At 44.6% G+C, this 23,053-nt stretch overlaps 1 protein-coding gene across 5 annotated transcripts in view; it reads left to right on the top strand.

The window, feature by feature from the left end:
- The window catches only part of MAP4K1 (mitogen-activated protein kinase kinase kinase kinase 1), a 353,135-nt gene that overhangs the window by 321,154 nt on the left and 8,928 nt on the right, over nt 1-23,053 (top strand). For all 5 annotated transcript variants that reach the window (XM_073598728.1, XM_073598727.1, XM_073598730.1 and 2 more), the window contains 6 exons: nt 3,437-3,495; nt 6,458-6,561; nt 8,705-8,882; nt 12,619-12,687; nt 21,733-21,822; nt 22,974-23,044. In XM_073598728.1, coding sequence (XP_073454829.1) covers nt 3,437-3,495; nt 6,458-6,561; nt 8,705-8,882; nt 12,619-12,687; nt 21,733-21,822; nt 22,974-23,044 — 571 coding nt within the window. The remainder of the gene's footprint in view (nt 1-3,436; nt 3,496-6,457; nt 6,562-8,704; nt 8,883-12,618; nt 12,688-21,732; nt 21,823-22,973; nt 23,045-23,053) is intronic.

The following is a 23,053-nucleotide window of genomic DNA, read 5'->3' as shown; positions in this document are numbered from 1 at the left end:
GGTCAGTATAGTGAACAGTATAGTGGTTAGTGTAGTGGTCAGTATAGTGTAGTGGACAGTGTAGTGGAGTGTATAGTATAGTGGTCAGTGTAGTATAGTGGTCAGTATAGTGGTCAGTGTAGTGGACAGTATAGTGGTCAGTGTAGTGGACAGTATAGTGGTCAGTGTAGTGTAGTGGACAGTATAGTGGTCAGTGTAGTTCTTAGTGTAGTGGACAGTATAGTGTGTAATGGTCAGTAAAGGAATCAGGTTGGTCAGTGTTGAAATCAAGTAGGTTAGTGTAGTGGTTAGTATAGGAATCAGGTAGGTCAGTACTATTGTATTTGAAGGGACTCGGGGAGTGATAAAAGTCCGCAGGTTAGGGGGGGGGGGGCGCAAATTACTTGCCTTGCCCCGGGTGCTGACAACCCACGCTACGCCACTGTATGGTGCTCCTCCTGAAGCCAGGTAAGGATCCTATTAAGTGTTTCTCTTATCGCCCTATTGCATTACTTAATATGGATCTGAAGATCCTTACTAAGGTGCTGGCATCGAGAGTGGCTAAGGTTCTCCCAATGGTGGCAGACATTGACCAGACGGGATTCATGCCTGGAATGTCAACAGACACGAATCTGAAGAGATTATTTACACATCTCCAACTGGACACCTCTGGATCTCCAGCTAAGGTTGTTGTCTCCATTAACATCGAAAAAGCCTTTGACTCTGTAGATTGACAGTACATGCATAAGGTCCTGAAGGCAATGGGTTTCGGTCCTGGGTTCCATCGCTGGATCACGATGCTATACAGTGATCCTCAGACGGCAATCCGGCTAGGCTTAACGGTCTCTGATTTTTTTACAATTAATAGGGGTACCAGACAGGGATGTCCACTGTCCCCTTTTATTTTCGCCCTGATGATGGAGCCCATGGCTAGGGCATTGAGACAGTCTGAGGAGGTGGGAGGGATACAAGTGGGGACGATTAAAGGATGTGTAGCACTTTATGCAGACGACCTGCTCTTGTTCCTCAGGGATCCGGGGCCATCTCTTAGAGCTGCCCTCGGGATTCTAGACAAGTTTGCCTCCTTTTCGGGCCTACGTGTGAACTGGAGCAAGTCGTCTATTTTACCATTGGGTCCCAGAACACAGGCTCAGAGAGATGATGCTCTGCCACTGCAATGAGTCTCCTCTTTCACTTACCTTGGGGTCAAAATAACCGCCAATATTCATGACTATATGACATTAAACCTTCTCCCACTGGTGACTAGACTGAAACAAAAAACTCAGGTCTGGAAGAAACTACCTCTCTCACTATTGGGTAGGGTTAGTCTGATTAAAATGAAATTTTTATCTGTAATACTGTATTTTCTGCATCACTCTCCTATATGGATCCCTAAAACTTTTTATGACACACTTAATGGAATAATAGGATCATTTATATGGTCCCCGCAATCACCTCGTATAAATATTACAATTCTACAAGAGCCATGGGGACAGGGGGGTTTGGCGTTTCCAGACTGGAAAAAGTATTATCTGGCTGGACAGATGGTATTTCCCAGGAGATGGCTGACGGAGGATAATGGGGACTTTGCTACAGTTCTGGAGGCTGCACTTTTGGAGTCTTATGAGAGCCTAAGACTGGCCCTCTACAGGGGCCCGAGATCAAGCCTACCCATAACTGTTTCGATGAAAGCTACCATTAGGGCCTGGGCGCTTTCTACTACCCTAGTATCACCTAGTTATTTTGGTGTCACGCCCTCAGCCCCGCTCTAGATGAACCCGAATCTGTCACATTTCTGCTCCCTCCCGGATCCCTTGGTATATGCAGGTAGGGGGGTAAAGGTGTTGGAAGATATCACCAGAGAGGGGGATCTTATCACGTTCGATCAGCTGAAGGCAAGAAATAATCTACCAAACTGCACCTTTTTCCGATACCTGCAGCTGCGTCACGCTTTTCGAATGCAGTTCAGCAACCAAAGAGTGGAATTTCTTCCCTCAACACTTGAGACAATTCTGAAGGATGAGGATCTAGCAAAACCATTATCAACAGTATACAAATCTCTATTTAAAAAAACTCCACAGGGAATATCTAGATGTAAAGAACGGTGGGTGAGGGAAATTCCGGACATGCAAGGGGAGGACTGGGAGGATATGTGGGATCACCCATTTAAACACTTGGTCTCAGCCAGGGACCGTTTAATCCAGTTAAAATTTATACATCGCATTTATCTCACCCCAGCTAGGCTATCCCCTTTATTTTCATCTACCAGCAGTCAATGCTGGAGGTGTACTCATTCCCCAGCTGATGCAGAACACATTTTCTGGAAATGCTCGCAAATACAAAACTTTTGGATAGAGGTCACAGGTTGTTTGACGGAGGTGTTGGGCATTCCGGTTCCTGTGACTCCTAGGATCTGCCTTATAGGACTGGTAGAAGAAGTGGTACCATCCTTGGCGCACCTCACATTGCTAAATATAGGATTATTTTATGGCAGAAAAGCTATCCTACTGAAGTGGAAAAAATCCAATGCACCCACACTGTCATTTTGGAAGGGATTGATCACCTCTGTGATACCTCTTTATAAGGCTGCGTATGGAGTCAGAGGCTGGCAAAAAAAAGTTTAATAAAGTATGGCAAGCATAGCTTGACTCATCAGCAACAGTGGGTTAATTAAATAAAAAGAATAACAAGTACTGGATTTTGGTCGGGTCTTTAAGGAATGAGAATCAAAAGAATTTTGAGATAAATTAGTTCCCTCCCTGAGGTATATTGTATAATTTGAATATTGAGGATTGAACATAAAGGCCTAAGGAGGATATGTTAAAATCACATAAGGATAGATGATGCACATTGTTGAGAATGTGAATTGTGGCTATTGGTCGGGATAAGGGGGGGGGAGGGGGGTAATTGGAATGTTTAGGGTTTTTTTTGGCTGGGCCCTGCGTGGCCTGTCTCGGGGCGGGTATGTTGCTCAACCAGGGAAGTGTTTTATACATTGTTGTGTTTGTGTACGTCTTGTGAAAAAACTCGATAAAAAGATTGTTTAAAAAAAAAAAAAAACAAGGTTCCACTGTATTTGCTATTTTTTCTCTACAAAAGTGGAGTTATCCTTTTAGGTATGGTGATTATTTGCTGTTGTGTTACAGTATGGTAGAGAACACAGATCATGAATGTCTGGCACTGGAAGTAAATGTGAGTGAGCTGTCCTGCATTTTGTTGGTGCTCTTGCCCCCGCATATTATAAGAAAGTCATACTGATCAGTAAATTGGCAGAATGTAGACTACTTCCCAGGAACTGTCACGGTAGAAGGGTATGGTAAGAAGTATAGCAGTATTATTAGATAGTACAACTTTAGACTGAATGCTCTATAAAAAGAAAGTAGAGGGACAATGCAAGTAAACAGGAAATGGGAAGAGGCTGATCAATCATTGATGTTTTCCTTTTTCCTTTCTCCAGAAAGAAATCTGCATCCACCAAGATTCCAGACACTAAAGGGTGCAAGAGATGTTGTGTTGGTAAGATTTCCCCTATTTCCTTCTTTGATAATGTTTTAAGGTATCTACAGACATTAGAAACATAAAAAAGTGATGTCAGAAAAAGACAGAGAAGTCCATCAAGCGCCCATTTATTTTATATTTTGTTTCTTTTTTTTTTTTCCTTAACTTTTTTGTCTGTGTATAGATCTATTTTTGTCCCAAACCTGTTTGAAGCCATTTACTGTTGACTGTCTCACTTCCTCTGCTGGAAATGTATTCCAAGTATCAACTACTCTTTCAGTAAAATAATACTTTCTAAAATTAGTTTTGAACTTTCCTCCAGTTAGTTTAGCTCTTGATTTTGGTTTCATACTGAAAATACTGCCTTCTTAAACCTTATTCACCCCCTTGATGTATTTAAAGGTTTCAATCATGTCTCCCCTTTCCCTTCTTTCCTCCCCACTGTACATATTATTTTTTTTATTTCAGGTACTTATATAGCGTTGTCAATTTACCCAGTGCTTTACATATATATTGTACATTCATATCAGTCCCTGCCCTCAAGGAGCTTACAATCTAAGGTCCCTAACTCACATTCATACATACACCTACTATGGCCAATTTAGACAGGATCAACCTAACCTACCAGCATGTTATTTAGAGTGTGGGAGGAAACCAGAGTACCCAGAGGAAACCCACGCAGGCACAATTCCAGGCAGGTAGTATCATGGTTGGGATTTTTCTGCCAGACGAAAGTGCTACCCACTACACTACACCATTTTTGTTACCTGTCTCTGGACTCGTTCTATCTCAGAATACAGGACACCGTGTTCTAAATGAGGTCTCAGTAAAGATCATTTTCCACTGCTTTGACCAATCTTCCAGCAATGCCAAATCATGTTGCATGTTACAGACACCTCCATGGATTTCAACTCTAGTTACCACCTTTATATCATCAGCAAAAAGACATATCTTACCCAACAAACCTTTAGTTGTATCACTTACCCTGTTTCCCCGAAAATAAGACCTAGCGTGATTGTCAGTGATAGCTGCAATATAAGCCCTACCCCCCAAATAAGCCCTAGTTAAAGTCCTTGTAGGTCTTATTTTCAGGGTAGGGCTTATTTTCGGGGAAACAGGGTAGGGCTTATTTGGGGGGTAAGGCTTATATTGCAGCCATCACTGACAATCACGTTAGGTCTTATTTTCGGGGAAACAGGGTACATACAGATTAAATAGAACAAGACCTAGTACAGAACCTCGTGGTACACACTAGTGACTGGTCCCTGTTCTGAGTGGACCCCATTTACAATTTACACACTCTGGTATCTATCCTTTAGCCAACTGCATATTCCCTGAACCACCCAAGAATTAAGTCCTAGCTTGTACAACTTTTGTATTAGAACATTATGTGGAATGGTATCAAATGCCTTACTGAAATCAAGATCTGGTAATATCAAGAAATGAAGATTAACCTTAGATCAATAACAGAAATGAATAAGGAAAAAATCCTACCCAATACAAGCATCAGGTTATCTTGGCTTCAAGAAAGGAAAATAACAAATCAAACCAAGAAATTGAATGCAACCAGTCAGTTTGGTTTACAGATGGAGAGATATAGTCATTGCCCATAGGCGTTGCTGAATGTAGTGGTTCACCTGTCATCCTGCCCAGCCCAGCATCCATCTCTCAGTCACTCAGAGACATTGAACAGTCCAAAAGCTTTGTTTTTTTGTTTTGTTTTTATTGAGGAGATTGAATTTGGATGGGAATAGGAAATGATGGGATGCCCAGAAAGATTTAATGCAACTTGCTTGGGACTACTATATACACTCCTGTATAAACACTGCAATCTTCTGTCCAACCGACAACTCTTGCTTAAGACCTCTTTCCTTTACTCCTCCAACACTTCACTTGCTGCAGACCATTACTCCTCCAGCACTTCTCTTGTTGCAGACCATTACTCCTCCAGCACTTCCCTTGCTGCAGACTGTTACTCCTCCAGACGACTAGCTAACACTGCATGGTTAGGCCTGACACTAACTCAGCCAGGCCTCAGTGAATTGCCTTTTGCGAGCAGGAGCCCCCCCTGTGGTGTAGAAAAAGTTCAGGTGCTAGCTGTCCTCTACTTAGCTACTAATCCAAGACAGCTCTCTTCAGGTCCTGCCAGCCAGCCTGGCTCTCTCCACTGCCCTTCCCACAGTCCACTCTTCTGGTTCTGCACCCATCTCAAACTGAAAACTCCCAGTTCTCTCAGACAGTCCTCCTGACTGTGCTTCACTCACCACCCCTCCAGGCTGCGACCAGTTGTCCTCCCTGGAGTCTCTTAGCAGTGTTCTCTCCCGCTGTCCTCTCCTTGCTCTTTCACGTGCCTATCTTCCAGGATCTTATCTCTCCTGGATGCACCTGAACCCAGGCCTATGGTCATCCCCCCAGACTGGGGATATCCCTGTGGGCCCCAATAGCCTCCACACCCTCTCACTTCAGCTCTTCCACCTGACAACTCCTCCCCAGCTGGGCTGACCCTAGGTATTTAAGGAGGCCTGCCCCCTGCTAATCCAAGTTGGGGATTGGTCAACACTCCTCAAGATACCCCAGGCAGCTCCAACTCTCCTTTCCTCCTCTTTCTAGCACCTACTAGAAAAAAGAGGGCAGTGACAGTGATGCTACCAGTGAGCCACCCAGCCCTGCCCTGAGCCACTTCCAGCCCAGAATGAAAACAAATAGGACTTGCCACCAGCTAGGCCTGCCTACATTTTTCCTACTCTATCAGAAAAATCCTCTAGCACCTATCTAACTAGAGGGTGTTACATTGTCTTGCAATAAAATTACTTTTTGTTATCAAAACATTTAAATGTTTAAAAAAATGTTAAATGTTAAATGTTAAAAAAACCCCCACACAAATTGGTCCCTAATCTACTTCTGCATCGCTTAGTCTTCTACTGCAAACATTTTAGTTCACTATTTCACTTACCCCTTTTCTCTGTCTTCTTGTTCTTAGCTCATGATGGTGTGCGTGATAGTTGGTTTTTGTGTGTAGCGATGGAAACCAGTGTACTCTTGTTGGAATGGTATCAACCACTTGAAAAGTTTATGTTAATGAAGGTAAGAGCATCCACCTGGGTTCTTCTGTTTTCTGTATCACTAGGCAATCTGAGCAGAAGTTCACCTGCCCGCAGCCTTCTGTGACACATCACAGGTCACGGAAGACTGCGGGACCATTCACAAAGCGCAGCGCAGCGTGGCTTACACATGCACAGTGAGCAGCTGGCTGGGAGGTCACAAGGATTCACAGTTGGCTGCCCACAGTTAGGGTGCCTGCCCCAGGGACCGGAGACCGGTGAAGAAACCAGTTTGGGTAAGCACAGAGATAGATCCCCGGGCAGGTGAATGTCTGTTTATTATAAGTCAGCAGCTACAGTTTTTGTAGCTGCTGACTTTTAATTTTCACATACCCGACTGAACCTCCTCTTTAAAGAGGAGCTCCTGCCTCACCTAAAACATTAGAAGTCAGCAGCTACAAATACTTTTACTGCTGACTTTAATAAAAGGACACTTACCTGCCCCTGGATCCAGCACTGTCCTCCCCTGACCTTATTCTTTAACCACTTCACTACCCGCCTATAGTCATATGACGTCCTGGGATGGGATCTCCCATCCTGGGTGGACGTCATATGACGTCCTGGGATTCCCGGCCGTCTAGGGGGCGCGCGCGCGCCCGCCACGCTGCTCGGGACCCGGTGCGTGTGCCCGGGCACCCGCGATTGCCCGTTAACCAGGCCGGACCGTGGATCTGTGTGTGTAAACACACAGATCCACAGCCTGTCAGCTCTGAGGAGAGCGATCTGTGTTCCCAGAAAGGAGGAACACTGATCGGTCTCCTCCCCTTGAGCGTCCCCTCCCCCTTCAGTTAGAATCATTCCCTAGGAAACATATTAACCCCTCCCCGCCCCCTAGTGGTTAACCCCTTCACTGCCTGTCACATTTACACAGTAATCAATGCAATTTTATAGCATTGATCGCTGTATAAATGTGAATGGTCCCAAAAATGTGTCAAAAGTGTCCGATGTGTCCACCATAATGTCGCAGTCACGAAAAAAAAATTGCGATCGCCGCTAAAAAAATAAATAAATATTTTTTTTTTAAAAATACCATAAATCAAAAAGTATTTTGTAGACGCTATAACTTTTGCGCAAACCAATCAATATACGCTTATTGCGATTTTTTTTTTACCAAAAATATGTAGAAGAATACGTATCGGCCGAAACTGAGGAAAAAATTTGTTTTTTTTAAAAAAAATTGGGATATTTATTATAGCAAAAAGTAAAAAATATTGTGTTTTTTTCAAAATTGTCACTCTTCTTTTGTTTATAGCGCAAAAAATAAAAACCGCAGAGGTGATCAAATACCACCAAAAGAAAGCTCTATTTGTGGGGAAAAAAGGACGTCAATTTTTTTTGGGTACAACATCGCACGACCGCGCAATTGACGTTTAAAGTGCGACAGCGCTGAAAACTAAAAATTGGCCTGGGAAGGAAGGGGGTGAAATTGCCCTGTATTGAACCGGTTAATCGGCGTCAGGTCTAGGCACCAGCATCTTGGCTAAGGGAAACCCGGCAGTGAAGCCTCGTGGCTTCACAGCCGCCTTCCAGCTGTGCTTGCGCAAGCCACCCTGCGCTTTTCTATTGGTCCCGCAGTCTTCTGGGACCTGTCATGTGTCCCAAAAGGCTGCAGGGGGAAGGAGGGGGGTGAACGTCCGCTCAGATCACTGCGGCGATCCAGCCAGTAGTGGGGGAGCAGCTACCTGTCAAAATCAGGTACCCGCTCCCCCCAAGAATGTACCAAATATAAAGGAGGAGGAAGAGTGGAACATCCCCTTTTGGGTGAAGTTCCTCTAAAATGAGCTAATAAATGGTATCACTTAAACTCCAAACCTTCTGCATTTGCCTAACACTGAAATAGAATATAAATGCAGAAACCACAAACAAAATGCCATCATTAAACTATATAAGAGAAAACAAACGAAAATTAAAAACTAATCAAGTAGGATTCCTGGAACTTCTAGGGGGGAATGTATACTGACTTACAGCAGCTGGCAAACCTCTAGCCGTTTCAATGGCACAGTGTCACAATGGCACAAGTGTTTTTTGCTTTTGGGTATACAAACACATTAACCACTTCCTTCTATTAACTTTCCAGAACTTCCTTTTACCCTGTTGTCCTCACTTTTTTTTTCCTCTTGTTGCAGCATTTTGATTTTCCCCTGCCCTGTCCCCTAAGAATATTTGAAATGCTGGTGGTGCCAGGAGAACAATATCCTCTTGTTTGCATTGGGGTCCGCAAAGGATCATCCTCTAATGGCAGAATCCAGCTCCAGACCATCAACCTCAGCTCTCTGAGCTCCTGGTTTACAGACAGTGGAGAAGGTATGATATGAGCATATGGGCTTTCTTGATGGTTGATGCATCCAAGACCTAGCAAAAACTTTAAGAGCAATTCCATAGTCCTTAATTATATAAGGTCTGAAGGAAGAACTGTCAGGACCATCTAAAGCTAGTTGGTGAATGTGAGGCAATACATAGAAATACAATACATGAGGAAAGATTAGAAGAACTGAATTTATTCTCTCTTGAGAAGAGGAGATTAAGGGGGGATATGATCAACATGTACAAATACATAAGGGGTCCATATAGTGAACTTGGTGTTGAGTTATTCACTTTAAGGTCAACACAGAGGACAAGCGTGCACTCTTTACGCCTAGAGGAAAAGAGATTTCATCTCCAAATACAGAAAGGTTTCTTCACAGTAGGAGCTGTGAAAATGTGGAATAGATTCCCTCCAGAGATGGTTCTGTCAAGCTCAGTAGATTGCTTTAATAAAAGCCTGGATTCTTTCCTAAATCTACATAATATAACTGGGTACTAATATTTTTTTTTTTAATTTATTTTTATTGAAGATGATATGTAGAAGTACAGAACATAGGCTTTGGGCATCCCCGGCTAACAAATGCAGATAACACAAATTGCTAAATAATACAACTTATCAAATACAAAGAACAAAACATTCCATACACTGCGCTCGGCCGTTCTAATAATTTATTTCAAGGATTAATGAATTACAAGGAGATTCCTGCTCCCTCTCAACCAACAGACAAATACATCAGGAGAACATTTACTCATAGTTGGACTTATACCCGATCTAATGAAGTGTGAGTCACTGGAAAGGAATAAAACCATATATATCTTAGGCTAAACCATATCAGGGGTGAATAGATTCAGTCCATGGACTCCTGATCGTCAGCTGTATAGTCTGAGTCTGTCCACAAGTGCCAGGCCTTCTCAAATTTTTTAGGGCAACCCCGAGACAAATAGGTAGCTTTGTATAGGGGTACATCCCTATTGATTAGACGCTTCCAGAAGGACAAAGTAGGGGCCGTGGCTGATTTCCACTTGAGCACTATCGCCTTCCTGGCATAAAATAATAAGAGACCCAATAAAGTATGCATATCCCTATTAAGGGCCAAAGAGTCAACTAACCCCAGGAGACAAATTCCAAAATTTACAGGGACATGCATAGTAGTCAGAGTATATATGAACTGCCACCAATAGCTACTAATCTGAGGGCACTCCCAAAAGATATGGGCAAATCCCGCAGGGTCGCTAGAATACCTCCAACAGCAAGAAGAGGAACTAGGGTAGATATGATGTAGTCTTTGCGGTGTAAAATAAATTCTGTGCACTATTTTAAATTGGATCAACCTGTCTTTAGTCAATATTAATGCTTGGAATGGGCTGTCCCCGAGATCCCTCCAGTCTTCATTATCCAATTCCTGCTCCTCCGAGCGCCACAGAGTAAGCAGGGCATCTAGACCCTGATGAACGGAAGGCAGTAATGACTTGTAGATCACAGATAGTAGTTTTTTTAAAGTGTCATCCCGAAGGAGAACCCCCAAATCATCCTGCTCCAATCAAAACGGAGAGGATTCAAATTGGGATGCATATGCGTGTCGGAGTTGCAGGAATCAGAAAAAGAATGCATTAGGCAGTGTAAATTTGTTCCTCAACTTGTCAGATTTAAATAGTGCACTCAGATCACAGGTGTCTGCAAGGTATCTAACTCCTTTGGCAGCCCATAGACCGGGGTCCAGTAAGGAATGGAATTCCGGTAACATAGGATTAATCCAAAGCGACGTGAATGGGTACCTTTTACCCTGCACTATATTTGGTTCAACAATGACAACATGCCAGGCCTTAATAACTGCCCTCATAGCAGCAGTAAGGGGTGGGTGAGAGACTCTCAGACCCCTGTAAATGAGATTATGGAGAGTCTCATAGGATCCTGAGTGCGCAGCTTCCAGAACTACTGAGGTATTTATGTCATCAGAGACAAAAAAGTTATGAGCATGGGTAAGCATGGCTGCCAAATATTAGTTAAAAAAATCTGGGCAAGCCAAGCCCCCTTGTGTCCAAGGTCTGCATAAAATCTTCCTACTAAATTTAGTTGGGCGGGATTGCCATAAGAAGGGGCCTATCAGTGAATCTAGTTGTTTAAAAAAGGATTTTGGTAGCCAGACTGGGGAGTGCCTAAGGTTGTACAATAGGACTGGGAGGATTTTCATTTTTATTAGCTTAATTCTCCCAATAAGAGATAAAGGGAGATGTGACCAGGCTTTCAACCTCTGTTTACACTACTGAAGAGCTGAGGACAACTTAAGTTGTCTAAAATCCTTAGCGTTGGAAGAAATATTAATCCCTAAATATTTAATAGTCGTTGCCCATTGCAAAGGGGAATTGGGATCAGCCATCCTCCTAGCCTCCTGATCGATTGGTAGAACGAGGGATTTTCCCCAATTAGTATGTAAACCCAAGGTGGCCACAAAGCGGTCTAGGATCCGTAATGCTTCTGAGAGTGAGGGGCCGGGGTCTTGGGTACTAATATTTATAGGTAAAGTTGATCCAGGGAATATCCAATTGCCTTTCGGCGTATCGGGAAGGATTTTTTTCCCCTGCTGTAGCAAATCGGATCATGCTTTGCCGGGGTTTTTCGCCTTCCTCTGGATCAACTGTGGGTATGGGATTTTGTATATGGCATTGTATGACTTTTTTTTTTTTTTTTATGGTTGAACTAGATGGACTTGTGTCTTTTTTTTAACCTATTTAGCATACATTTGTTCAGGCATTTTCAAATATGGCTACACTCAGGCTACAGGCTTGGTGGTTATAGTCTTGTCCCCTTCGCTCTTTTACCCCTTCAATTATGAGGTAATAACCATAATGTGTGGACATGTGAACTTGATTATTTGGGAGAATCTGGGTTAGCTTTTGGGCTTGTTATGGCTGAGCAATGAGATTGTCTTTTGAAAGTTCACAGGAGGTGAGATTTCTAAATGTACATAACTGGGTTATAGTCTTGTCCCCTTTGCTCCTCAAGAGGTTGCCTGAGGTTCCTTGAGCTGGGGTTAATTGATATCCCATTTGATCATGCCTGCATAGTTCCATCATTTGTAGCTGTCTGTAAGGATTGCATTCTTCCTACTGACCACCAATGTAAGGAAAATATTTCCATTGACCTCCAATGAATTGGTCTTAGTAAGTGTTTCCTGGGACCTGAAAATTGTTTTAGGGGTTCCTCTGGGTAAAAAGGTTGGCATAGATGGTGAAGACAGTATAAATATATACTTGAAATGTAAATGGTAGAGCACTTTCCTTGTGCAACATATACATTCAATTAACATGGATTATATTCTCATTGCACAAGACTGTGTTCTGGATTTTTTCATTCATACTTTCATTCATGTCATCATTTCATATACTCATTTATTGCAAGGTAGTTGAGAACTTTAAGGGGAGTTTTAAGTTGGTCATACAGGTCACAATTTGTGTATAATGACCAAAACTTTGTAATGTGAGGAAATGCCTAAACAATCAGTTGAATTTGTAGTAGTTAGCAGATCTAAAAAAGATAGCACACTCAAACTCTAATGTCTATAGTCGACTTTAGGGACTTTAGAATTTTAAGGAACAATTTCAAGTTTATCTTGCTTCACATTGAACTGTCTTTTAAATAAAACCTTAACATTTTCCTACATACCTTACTTTTAAGACTGAAGGGAAGGCTGGAGTTCAGCTTTAATTCACATAATATTTTGTGTTTTCTCATCAGTGGGCTCATGTTCAGGCCAAGTACAAGTGGCTCAGATTGGCTGTGACCAATTCTTGGTACTCACAAACAGTAAGTCTATTTTATATTCAGTCATTACAATCATGTTTAAAGCTGAATTTTAAAGTGGTTGTAAACGTAAGACATGAAATATGAACAAAGCATATCCCTCTATAGTGTGTACTTGTCTTTATTAAGCTATGTGTCACTTTTGTCTGCTATAATCATGACTCATTTCTGACACTTTTTCCTGCCACTAAGAGAAAAATGGTGACGGGAGAGACCTCCAGCTGATTGATAGTCTTGGGTCTATTCCTGTGTGCAAGGGGATGTGTCCCTTCCCTCCAATCAGCTGTCCAAGCTCTCCTCACTGAGCTCTGCAGAGTGTAACTCCAGCTCTACACCCCCTTTTTCTTTAACTCAGTACTTTGAATGGCTGTAGAGAAGAGAAGACTGCAGATGAACAGGTACAACTTATGTAGGAGGATTTGTTTCATCTCTGTGTATCACCCGAGGCCAGTCACTTCACTGGGTATATGTAAGGGTTTACAACCACTTTAAGTATGGATATTTTGCATAGTTGGACCAGTGTAGGGTAAGTATGTGCCATACATGTGGGATCCCCAGCTCTCCATCTTGTCCAATTAGAAAACGCTTTGCATTAATTGCGAAGATGCAAAGTGTTCTCTGAATGGCACCACTATTAATGTGTATAAGGTAGGGATCAGCTAACTATTTTATGCTTACATTAAAGTCCAATTAAACTTTGTTTAACCACTTGCTTACTGGGCACTTAAACCCCCCTCCTGTCCAAACCAATTTTCAGCTTTCAGCGCTGTCACGCTTTGAATGACAATTGCGCGGTCATGTAACACTGTACCCAAATGAATTTTTTTATCATTTTTTCCCCACAAATAGAGCTTTCTTTTGGTGGTATTTGATCACCTCTGGGTTTTTTATTTTTTGTTAAAAAAAAATGAAAAAAGACTGAAAATTTTGAAAACAAAACAGTTTTATATTTTGTTATAAAATTTTGCAGGTACAGGTAATAAACAGGTAATTTTTCACCTTCATTGCTGTACGCTGATGAGGCTGCACTGATGGGCACTAATATGTGGCACTGATGAGCACTGAGAGGTGACACAGTTGGTGGCACGGAATGGTGGCACTAATGGGTATTGATAGGGGCACTGATGGGTGGCAGTAATGGGCACTGGTAGGTGAAACTGATAAGCAGCACTGCTAGATGGCACTGATTGTCATCACTGGTGGGCATTGATAGGTGGCACTGTGGGCACTGGCAGGCGATACTGGTTGGCACAGATGAGGCGGCTATGCCGCTTCCTCTTCGGGACTGATGTCCCATCAACAGAAGCCGGTTGATCTTTTTTTTCTTTTGTTTACATCAGCTGACAGCTGTTCATGTGGTAAGGGGCCAGCAATGTAGGTCCGCGTTGTTGCCGTCATTCGGCTATAGCGCGGACAGGAAGAGGTTAAGGATCGCCCCACATACATTTACTGCGGCAGGATGGCCTTGAGCGCAAAATCACATTCCTGTGATTCCTTCTTGGAGGTCTTGGGTGCGCGCGCCCCTGGAGGCCCGCTCCTGCTGTGATTGGACACAGCAGGAGCCAATCAGCGGGTCCAGCGGATGTTCGTAGAGAGGCAGAACAGTAGTCTATGTAAACAAGGCAGACTGCCTTTCTGCTAGTAAGAAAGACAGAGATCTTGCATTTCTGCTAAGCAGGAACACGGATCTCTGTCTTTCTTCAGTTTAGCACCTCTCCCACAGTTAGAAAACACTCATAGGGAACACAGTTAACCCTTTGATCACCCCTGATGTTAACCCCTTCCCTGCCAGTGTCATTAGTACAGTGACAGTGCATTTTTTGTTTTTAGCACTGATCACTGTATTGGTGTCACTGGTCCCCAAAAAGTGTCACTTCCTGTCAGATTTGTCCGCCACAATGTTTCAGTCCTGCTGCTGCAGCTTGCAATTGGGGGCACTGGTCAAGGGGGAGGAACCAGGAGCGCCAGCGGGGGGGACCAGAGAAGAGGAGGATCGGTATTGCTCTGTGCAAAACCATTACACAGGGCAGATAAGTATAACATTTTTTTTTTTTTGTAAAAATAACTGTCAGAAACCATGAATCAGAGAGAGACAGAAGTACAGTTAAATCACACTTTTTTAATAATAAAAGTAAATAGAACAAATGTAGTCAAAACATAGCCAAAGTTCGGTAACCGGAACAGTTAGTCAGACAAGCCAGGAAGCCAGAGATCAGCGTAGCGGAACAGCAAGCAGGATCTGGAGCCAGAAGGAATGTCAGCCAAGCAAGTCTTTAACAGGGATGCAGGAGATAGTCTCTGTGATGTTGACCAAGGCAAAGGCAGAGATTATCTGGGCTGGACGGCTCAAGTAGGCAGGACTGATGAGCTGGATATCAGCAACAGATGAGTCACTGTGGAGAGATAGGAGCTGGCAATCAGCCGACAGCTGAGCAGCCAGCTCAGAGAAGGAAGGGCTGAGCCCAGCCCTGACAGTACCCCCTCCCCCTCAGAGGAGCTTGAGGGGAAAACATCTATGGAAATCACGGAGGAGGACAGGGGCATGTACGTCTGAAGATGAGACCCAAGAGTGTTCCTCCGGACCGTATCCTTTCCAATGCACCAGGTACTGTATGGTACCTATGGGAGTCAACAATGGACTGTACTTCATACTCCTCCTGGTTCTCAACCTGTACAGGGTGAAGATGTGGCACCGAGGTGGTAAAGCGGTTGCAGACCAAAGGTTTTAATAAGGAGACATGAAATACATTTGAGATACACATATTAGAAGGAAGGTCGAACGCATAAGCCACTGGGTTAATCCCGTGAAGAATACAGAAAGGCTCAATAAACAGAGGCGCGAACTTCAGAGAGGGAACATGAAGTCGGAGGTTGCAAGATGACAGCCAGACCCTGTCCCCAACCTGGTAGGAAGGCGCAGGCAGGTGTCTGCGGTCAGCATGGAGCCTGTACCTATCATTAGTAATGTCGCAAAGCCTCCTTGACTTGTGCCCAAGTGGAACGAAGACCACGGAGATGCTCCTCTGACGCAGGAATACTCTGCGGAACAAATGAGTCAGGCAACATGGAAGGTTGGAAACCATAGTTCACCATAAACGGGGACAAATCGGGAAGCAGAATTCAAGGCAGTATTATGAGCAAACTCTGCCCACGGCAAAAGGTCTGACCAGTTGTTATGATAGTCAGAAATATAGCAACGTCGGAATTGCTCCAAGAAATGATTGGCTAGTTCTGCGGCCCCATTAGACTGTGGGTGATATGCAGAGGAGAAAGCAAGCTGAATTCCCAACTGTGCACAAAAGGCTCGCCAGAACTGGTACACAAACTGACTACCCCTGTCCGAGACAATCACCTTGGGTAGCCCATGTAAGCGAAAGATCTCCCGAGCAAAAATGGAAGCCAGTTCCTTAGAAGTGCGCAACTTCTTAAGTGGAATATAATGAGACATTTTCGAGAACCAGTCAACCTCCATAAGTATAACTGTGTTGCCCTGGGAGTTGGGTAACTCCACAATGAAATCCATAGACAGGTGGGTCCAGGGCCTCTCACAATTGGGGATGGGTTCTAGGAGGCACACTGGAAGGTGTTGTGGAGTCTTAATCTGAGCACACACGGAACAGGCAGCTATGAAGGCGGTTACATCAGCATGTAGACTAGGCCACCAGGGTTGTTGGAAAATGGCCCAAAAGAGTTGATTCTTCTCAGGGTGGCTAGCAGCCTTGGGAGAATGATAAGTCTGGAGCACGGCAGTACGGAGACTCTGGGACAAAGCAGCAATCACAAGGTTTCTCAGGAGGGGCATGGACCTGAGCAGCAAGAATTTTGTCACCCAAAGGAGAAGTGAGACTGGTGCGAACCTTAGCCAGAATACGATCAGGAGGAATCACAGGAACCGACGCCATCTTGGAAGTGGAGGAAAATTGTCGTGACAAAGCGTCAGCCCTTACATTCTTAGTATTGGGTAAGAAATAGACAATGTAATTGAAACTTTACAAGAAAAGAGCCCATCGCGCCCTTCTGGGAGAGAGGCGTTTAAACTCAGACAAGAATGTGAGATTCTTATGGTCAGTAAGAATGAGAACCAGCACAGTGGTACCTTCGAGGTATCCATTCTTTCAGGGCTAAAATGATCGCTAACAGCTCTCTGTCACCAATCTCGTAATTGCACTCCACAGATGACAATTTCTTGGAAAAGTAGCCACAAGGATGCATAGCGCACTCAGAGGTAGGACGTTGAGACAGAAGGGCGCCAACTCCAGTCTCTGAAGCATCAACTTCAAGGATAAAAGGTAACATAGGAGCAGAAACAAAGGCAGCCTTCAGACTCTCAAAGGCTTTAATGGAACCAACTCTGTGCGTTACCTTCTTTTCTGGTCATATCAGTCAGGGGCTTGACTAGAAGTTACGAATAAACTGCCGATAATAGTTGGCAAAGCCAAGAAAATGCTGCAGAGGACATAAACCCACCTCTCGGGGCCACTGTAGGACTGCTGAAAGTTTCTCTGGGTCCCTCGAAAAACCAGCAGTGGAAATGACATAACCCAGGAATTTAACCTGTTCACAATGGAATTCGCACTTCTCCAATTCACAATAGAGATTGTTCTCTCTTAGTTTGTGAAGCACACGACAGACATCTGTGTGGTGGCTCTGCAGGGACTTGGAAAATATGAGGATATCGTCAAGATAAACCACCACACATAACTGCAACAAATCTCAGAGGACATTAATAAATTCCTGGAAAACTGCCGGAGCGTTACAAAGGCCAAAAGACATTACAAGGTACTCATATAGGCCTGTTCTGGTATTAAAAGCAGTTTTACACTCGTCACCCTCCTTAATCCTTACGAGATTTTATGCCCCTCTCAAATCAAGCTTCGTGAAAAGCGTTGCTCCCTTGAGAAGGTCAAATAACTCTGTAATCAACGGAATCGGATAGGCATTCTTAATCGTGAAACGATTGAGACCCCTGTAATCAATACAAGGTCTCAGTTCACCAATCTTCTTCAGAAAGAAGAAACCAGCACCAGCAGAAGACGAGGATTTGCGGATGAAACCTCGAGAAAATGCATCTGCAACATACTCCTCCATGGCCTTATCCTCCTAGACCGACAAAGGTTAAACCCGGCCACGAGAGGGTATGGCACCAGGCTGAAGGTCAATTGCGTAATCAAACGACCGGTGTGGAGGCAAACTACCGGCTTGACCTTTGTCAAAGACATCGCTAAAATCACGGTACTCCTCCGGCAGGGAGGAGAGTGAAGAGGTGCACAGGACCTTGGCTACCTTCTGGAAGCATATCTTACTGCATTGTGGTGACCAGGAGAGAATGTCAGCATGGAGCCAATCAAAAGAGGGGTTGTGCCTCTGTAACCAAGGATATCGAATAACCAGCGGAAACTTAGGTGATGAAATAACTTGGAATTGGATTAGCTCATGGTGAAGAGCCCCTACAGCCATGGACAATGGAACAGTCTCATGAGTCACATGGGCAGGCTGTAGAGGTCTCCCATCAGGAGCCTCAATGGCAAGTGGAGTGTCACGTAGCTGCAGCGGAATTGAGTGCTTCGATACAAAGGCAGCATCAATGAACAGGCTTGCAGCCCCAGAGCCGAATAGAGCCTGTATCTTGACGGAGAACCTTTCAGTCCATGAAAGGGTAACCAAAACCAGGGGCTTATCCTTCTGGATAACTGGGGATGAAACACCACCACCTAAGGTCTGTCCGTGACAATGGGTAGGACAAGATTTCAAAAAGTGACCTGCCTGGCCACAATAAAGGCACAATCTCTCCCTCCTGCTAAGGGTTCTCTCATCCCCAGAGACGTGTGAAGCCCAACTGCATGGGTTCCACTTCACTGCCCGACTTGGTACCAGGAGGCATGGGAGGTGAGGGAGGCAAGGGTGGGACTGCAAAGCTCAGAGACAAATGTACAAGGAGGCTTCCGCAAGTGCTCCTTAAAAGAGAGTCTTTCTCTGAGCCTGGGGTCAATGATGGCAAACGTGATCAACTTCTCCAGCTCAGTGTGTATATCTCAGGCTGCAACCTTATCCTTGATGCAGAGGCGTATCTAGGGTATGGCAGCCATGGCAAGTGCCATGGGCGCCATAGGGGGGGCAAAAAAGCCGCCTCCGCACAAAAAATAAATTCCCACCCACCCTCTAGCAGCCACCTCCCACTCTAATCTAGTCCCTGGTGCCACGACCGGCCTGCTAGAGCACGGCGCCAGACAGCACATTAGCAAGTTAGGAGGGAAGCGACAGGCGCCCCCCATGACGGCCGATGAGTTGGTCTGGCCAGAGTGACCGCTTGAGTAACTGGCGGAGGTGGAGCCTAATGCTCCACCTACCCTCCTCTGTGCAGCTGCTTCAGCTTCTCTTCTTGGGGGTCTCCCGGGTCTGTGTGACGTGCTGACGATTGGTGCTGTGACGTGGGTCGGTGACGGTGAGGACTCTGAAGGGGAACATGGAGGATGGAGACCAGGAGAAGAGAGAGATGTCAGAGAGAAGAAAAACAATTGAAACCCCCCCCCCAGGCAGCAGCAGGCACTAGTACAGCACTTGTGACCATGATCTTGATCATCATGTGCATAACCAGCGCCAACTGCAAAGCAAGCAATCAAATATAGTGCTCAAACAATTTGGATTAAATAAATATACTTAGTCATAGATATCATAAAGTGTAAAAAAAGTGATTTGTGTTAGTAGTACCTGCTGTTGCACAAATCACTTTATTACACTTTATTCAATGGCTAAGCATATTTATTTAATCCATATTGAGCACTATATTTGATTGGCTACTTGCTTCTGCTTGTGCCTGGCATACACACACAATTGCACATGATGATGACTTCGACCCCTTTCACACTGAGCTGCCCGCTTCAGCGGTAAAGCAGTGCTATTGTAGTGCCATTTTACCGTCATTTTAGCAGTGCTATTTGGCCGTTAGCGGGGCGGTTTTAACCTCCCGCTAGCGGCCAAAAAGGGGTTAAATCCACCCGCAAAATGCCATTGCAGCAGTGCTTTGCCAGCGGTATGGCAGCGCTGCCCCATTGTTTTCAATGGGCAGGAGCGGTGGAGGAGTGGTGTATTCATCGCTCCACCACCACTGCAAAGAAGCTGCTGGCAGGACTTTTTGTGACGCCCTGCCAGCGCAGCTCCCCAGTGTGAAAGCATTCAGGCTTTCACACTTGGTTTAAAGCTGAGGCTTTTTTCAGGTGCTATGCTGGAGCTAATTTTAGCGCTGTAGCGCCTGAAAAACGCCTCCAGTGTGAAAGGGATCTTAAAGTCATCATGTGCTATTCTGCGTATGTGTCAAGCAGACAGGGCCGGCGCTACCACTAGGCAAACTAGGCAGCCTAGGGCACCCGGCCGCTGGTGATCCTACTCCCTCTCTACCTCTGTACAGTGTCAGAGGCGCTGGTACAGCATTTTTGGGTGCTGGTGAGGCCGCATTTATGGGTGCATTTTTTGGTGCTGGTAAGGCCGCATTTATGGGTGCTGATGTTACTGCATTTTTGGGTGCTGTTGAGGCCGCATTTATGGGTGCTGATGTTACTGTATTTATGGGTGCTGATGTTACTGCATTTATGGGTGCTGATGTTACTGCATTTTTGGGTGCTGGTGAGGCCACATTTTTGGGTGCTGATGTTACTGCATTTTTGGGTGCTGGTAAGGCCGCATTTATAGGTGCTGATGTTACTGTATTTATGGGTGCTGATGTTACTGCATTTTTGGGTGCTGGTAAGGCCACATTTATGGCTGCTGTTGTTACTGCATTTTTTAGTGCTGGTAAGGCCACAAATGTTTTGACAGGGGCGCAGTTTCAGTGCTTGCCATAGGCGCCATTTGCACTAGATACGCCTCTGCCTTGATGGTATGGCAGAGACCATGAGAAAAAGCAGCCACGAGGGCCTCGTTGTTCCAAGCAACCTCTGCTGCCAGAGTATGGAATTCAATGGTGTAATTGGCAACAGTTCTCGTACTCTGATGGACATGAGGCACTTGGCAGCAGAAGTGGAGCGTGCGGGAACATCAAATACCCTTTTAAAAGAAGCCACAAACTCAGGGTAACTCAAGACAACAGGTTTTTGCGTCTCCCATAGAGGGTTTGCTCAGGCCAAGGCTCTCTCAGAAAGCAAAGATATCATGAAACCTACTTTGCTTCTGTCCATGGGAAACGCCTGAGGCAGTATCTCCAACTGGTTGAGAAACCCTCTGCATTGGACTGGATCGCCCCCAAATCGTTGGGGAAGCGGAGCGGAACCAGACATACCTCTTATAGAGGTGATACTCGAGGCGGGGGCCTGCACAGAGCCTGGAGCAGCAGCAGGGACGGCTTGCAACACAGGTTGTACCGGAGCAGCCAGAGTGGAAGATTCCAGGTGAGCCGTGCGAGCATTTGTAACGCCATGGCAAACTAATCCATGCGGTTATCCTGCTCATCCAATCTGGAAAAAATATTACCAACAAGTGGATTGACTGCATCTTCTGAATTCATGGCCTTCGCCTACTGTCAGAAACAATGAATCAGACCGAGACAGAAGTACAGTTAAATCACACTTGTTTAATAATAAAAGTAAATAGAACAAACGTAGTCAAAACATAGCCACAGTTCGGTAACTGGAACGAATAGTCAGACAAGCCAGAAAGTCAGGAAGCCAGAGATCAGCGTAGTGGAACAGCAAGCAGGATCTGGAGCCAGAAGGAAAGCCAGCCAAGCAAGTCTTTAACAGGAACGCAGGAGAGTCTCTGTGATGTTGACAATGCGAAGGCAGAGATCATCTGGGCTGGACGGCTTAAGTAGGCAGGACTGACGAGCAGGATATCATCAACAGGTGAGTCACTGTGGAGAGATAGGAGCTGGCAATTAGCCAACAGCTGAGCAACCAGCTCAAAGAAGGAAGGGCTGAGCCCAGCCCTGACAATAACAGACTTTAATACAACTTTAAACACAGGCTGTTAGTTGCTGCTTTGGTTAACATTGTATATGAACCTATACTCTCTACTCTATCCACACATCTTACAAATGTTGACTTTTTTTTTCCCTAGACACACTAAACGTGGTGGATCACCATGGAGAACCTCTACACACATCTTGTGTCCCGAATATATTTTTCACTTTTCCAGTGGACTCAGTAGGTGAGCATGGGTTCTTTTCCTACAACCTGAGCTGTGTCTTTAATTTAACAGTAAACTACGCTTTTGCTAAAAAGAAAACAAATAACTCATAAACTTCTCCTCTACAGTGCTGTGATTTTCTTAAACCTTAAAATGTCTTGCATGCTATAATTTAACCTGGATGTCTCCTGAGTATTGTATACAAATTAGAGGCATTTATTGCACAAAGAGTTTAAAGCCCAGTTAGTTTTCTTTTCAAATCAGGCACTTCTGGAATAGAAGATCCTGTCCCCTCTGAGCCTGCTTTGGAGAAGGACCTCTCTGTGTGGAAGCAGTGGTCTCTCTGCATAAATTTCACACTCCCTATTGTGTCAGAACTAAAACTTTAAAACCAACGGCGAGCATGAACTTTGTTGAAGAGCTCTAGCTCTGACACAGCAAGGGGCATGTTGAATCTCTGAAGAATGACCGCCTCCACTGCTTTACATCAGAGACTATGAGTCTTTCTATGCAGTATGCTTTTTCACTCAAGCTGTGGTCCGTTATCTAAATAAAACAAACTGTAAGGCTGGCCATACACAGTTAAGCCCTAGTACACATGGGCCGAATGTCAGGCAGCATTGGCCAGTTTAATAGAAACCAGCCGACAATTGGCTCATGTGTACTGAAGCCGGTCCATCAGAAGCCGGCCATTTGGCCTGCTTCTGTCGATGGGGCATGACTGAAAAAAGTCTGCCAATCGGCTCCCGATCAGCGCTCTCAGGCAGTGGCGTGGGGGGCATCCCCCTGTCAGAACACAATAGCACAGCAAGGGAAATCACTGTACCAACATCGCATGTCAAGTTTCTTTCGTTCGGCCCTGCTGGGTTAAACGAAAAAAAAAAAAAACTACTAGTGTGTATTAGGCTTTAGGCTATGGTTATGCATGTGGTTTGGTGGGTGGGCAGAAGGCGTTATAAATAGGTAATTGAGATGCATCCCCCCCCCAACAAAACCCTGACTATAACTATTCCTAATATTTTTTGTAACAAAAGTGGAATTACACTTAAATGCGTTCTTAATTTTAACTGTTAGTCAATGTGTTCTTGTACTTTCCAGATTTTACTTGTATTTGACTATACCAACTGGAACCTACTTGCGTTTTTTTTAAACTAGTTCTTGCTTTATTGTAGCGGTTTCTGGGGAGTATGTCCTTGTTTTGAGAAGCAAAGGTTTCCAGGTGTTGAGGCTGCAAACTGCAGAGGTAAGACGT

The sequence above is a fragment of the Aquarana catesbeiana genome, linkage group LG09 (assembly GCF_042186555.1).
Source record: "Aquarana catesbeiana isolate 2022-GZ linkage group LG09, ASM4218655v1, whole genome shotgun sequence".
Taxonomy (NCBI): domain Eukaryota; kingdom Metazoa; phylum Chordata; class Amphibia; order Anura; family Ranidae; genus Aquarana; species Aquarana catesbeiana.
This window is presented reverse-complemented; position numbering and strand designations above follow the sequence as displayed.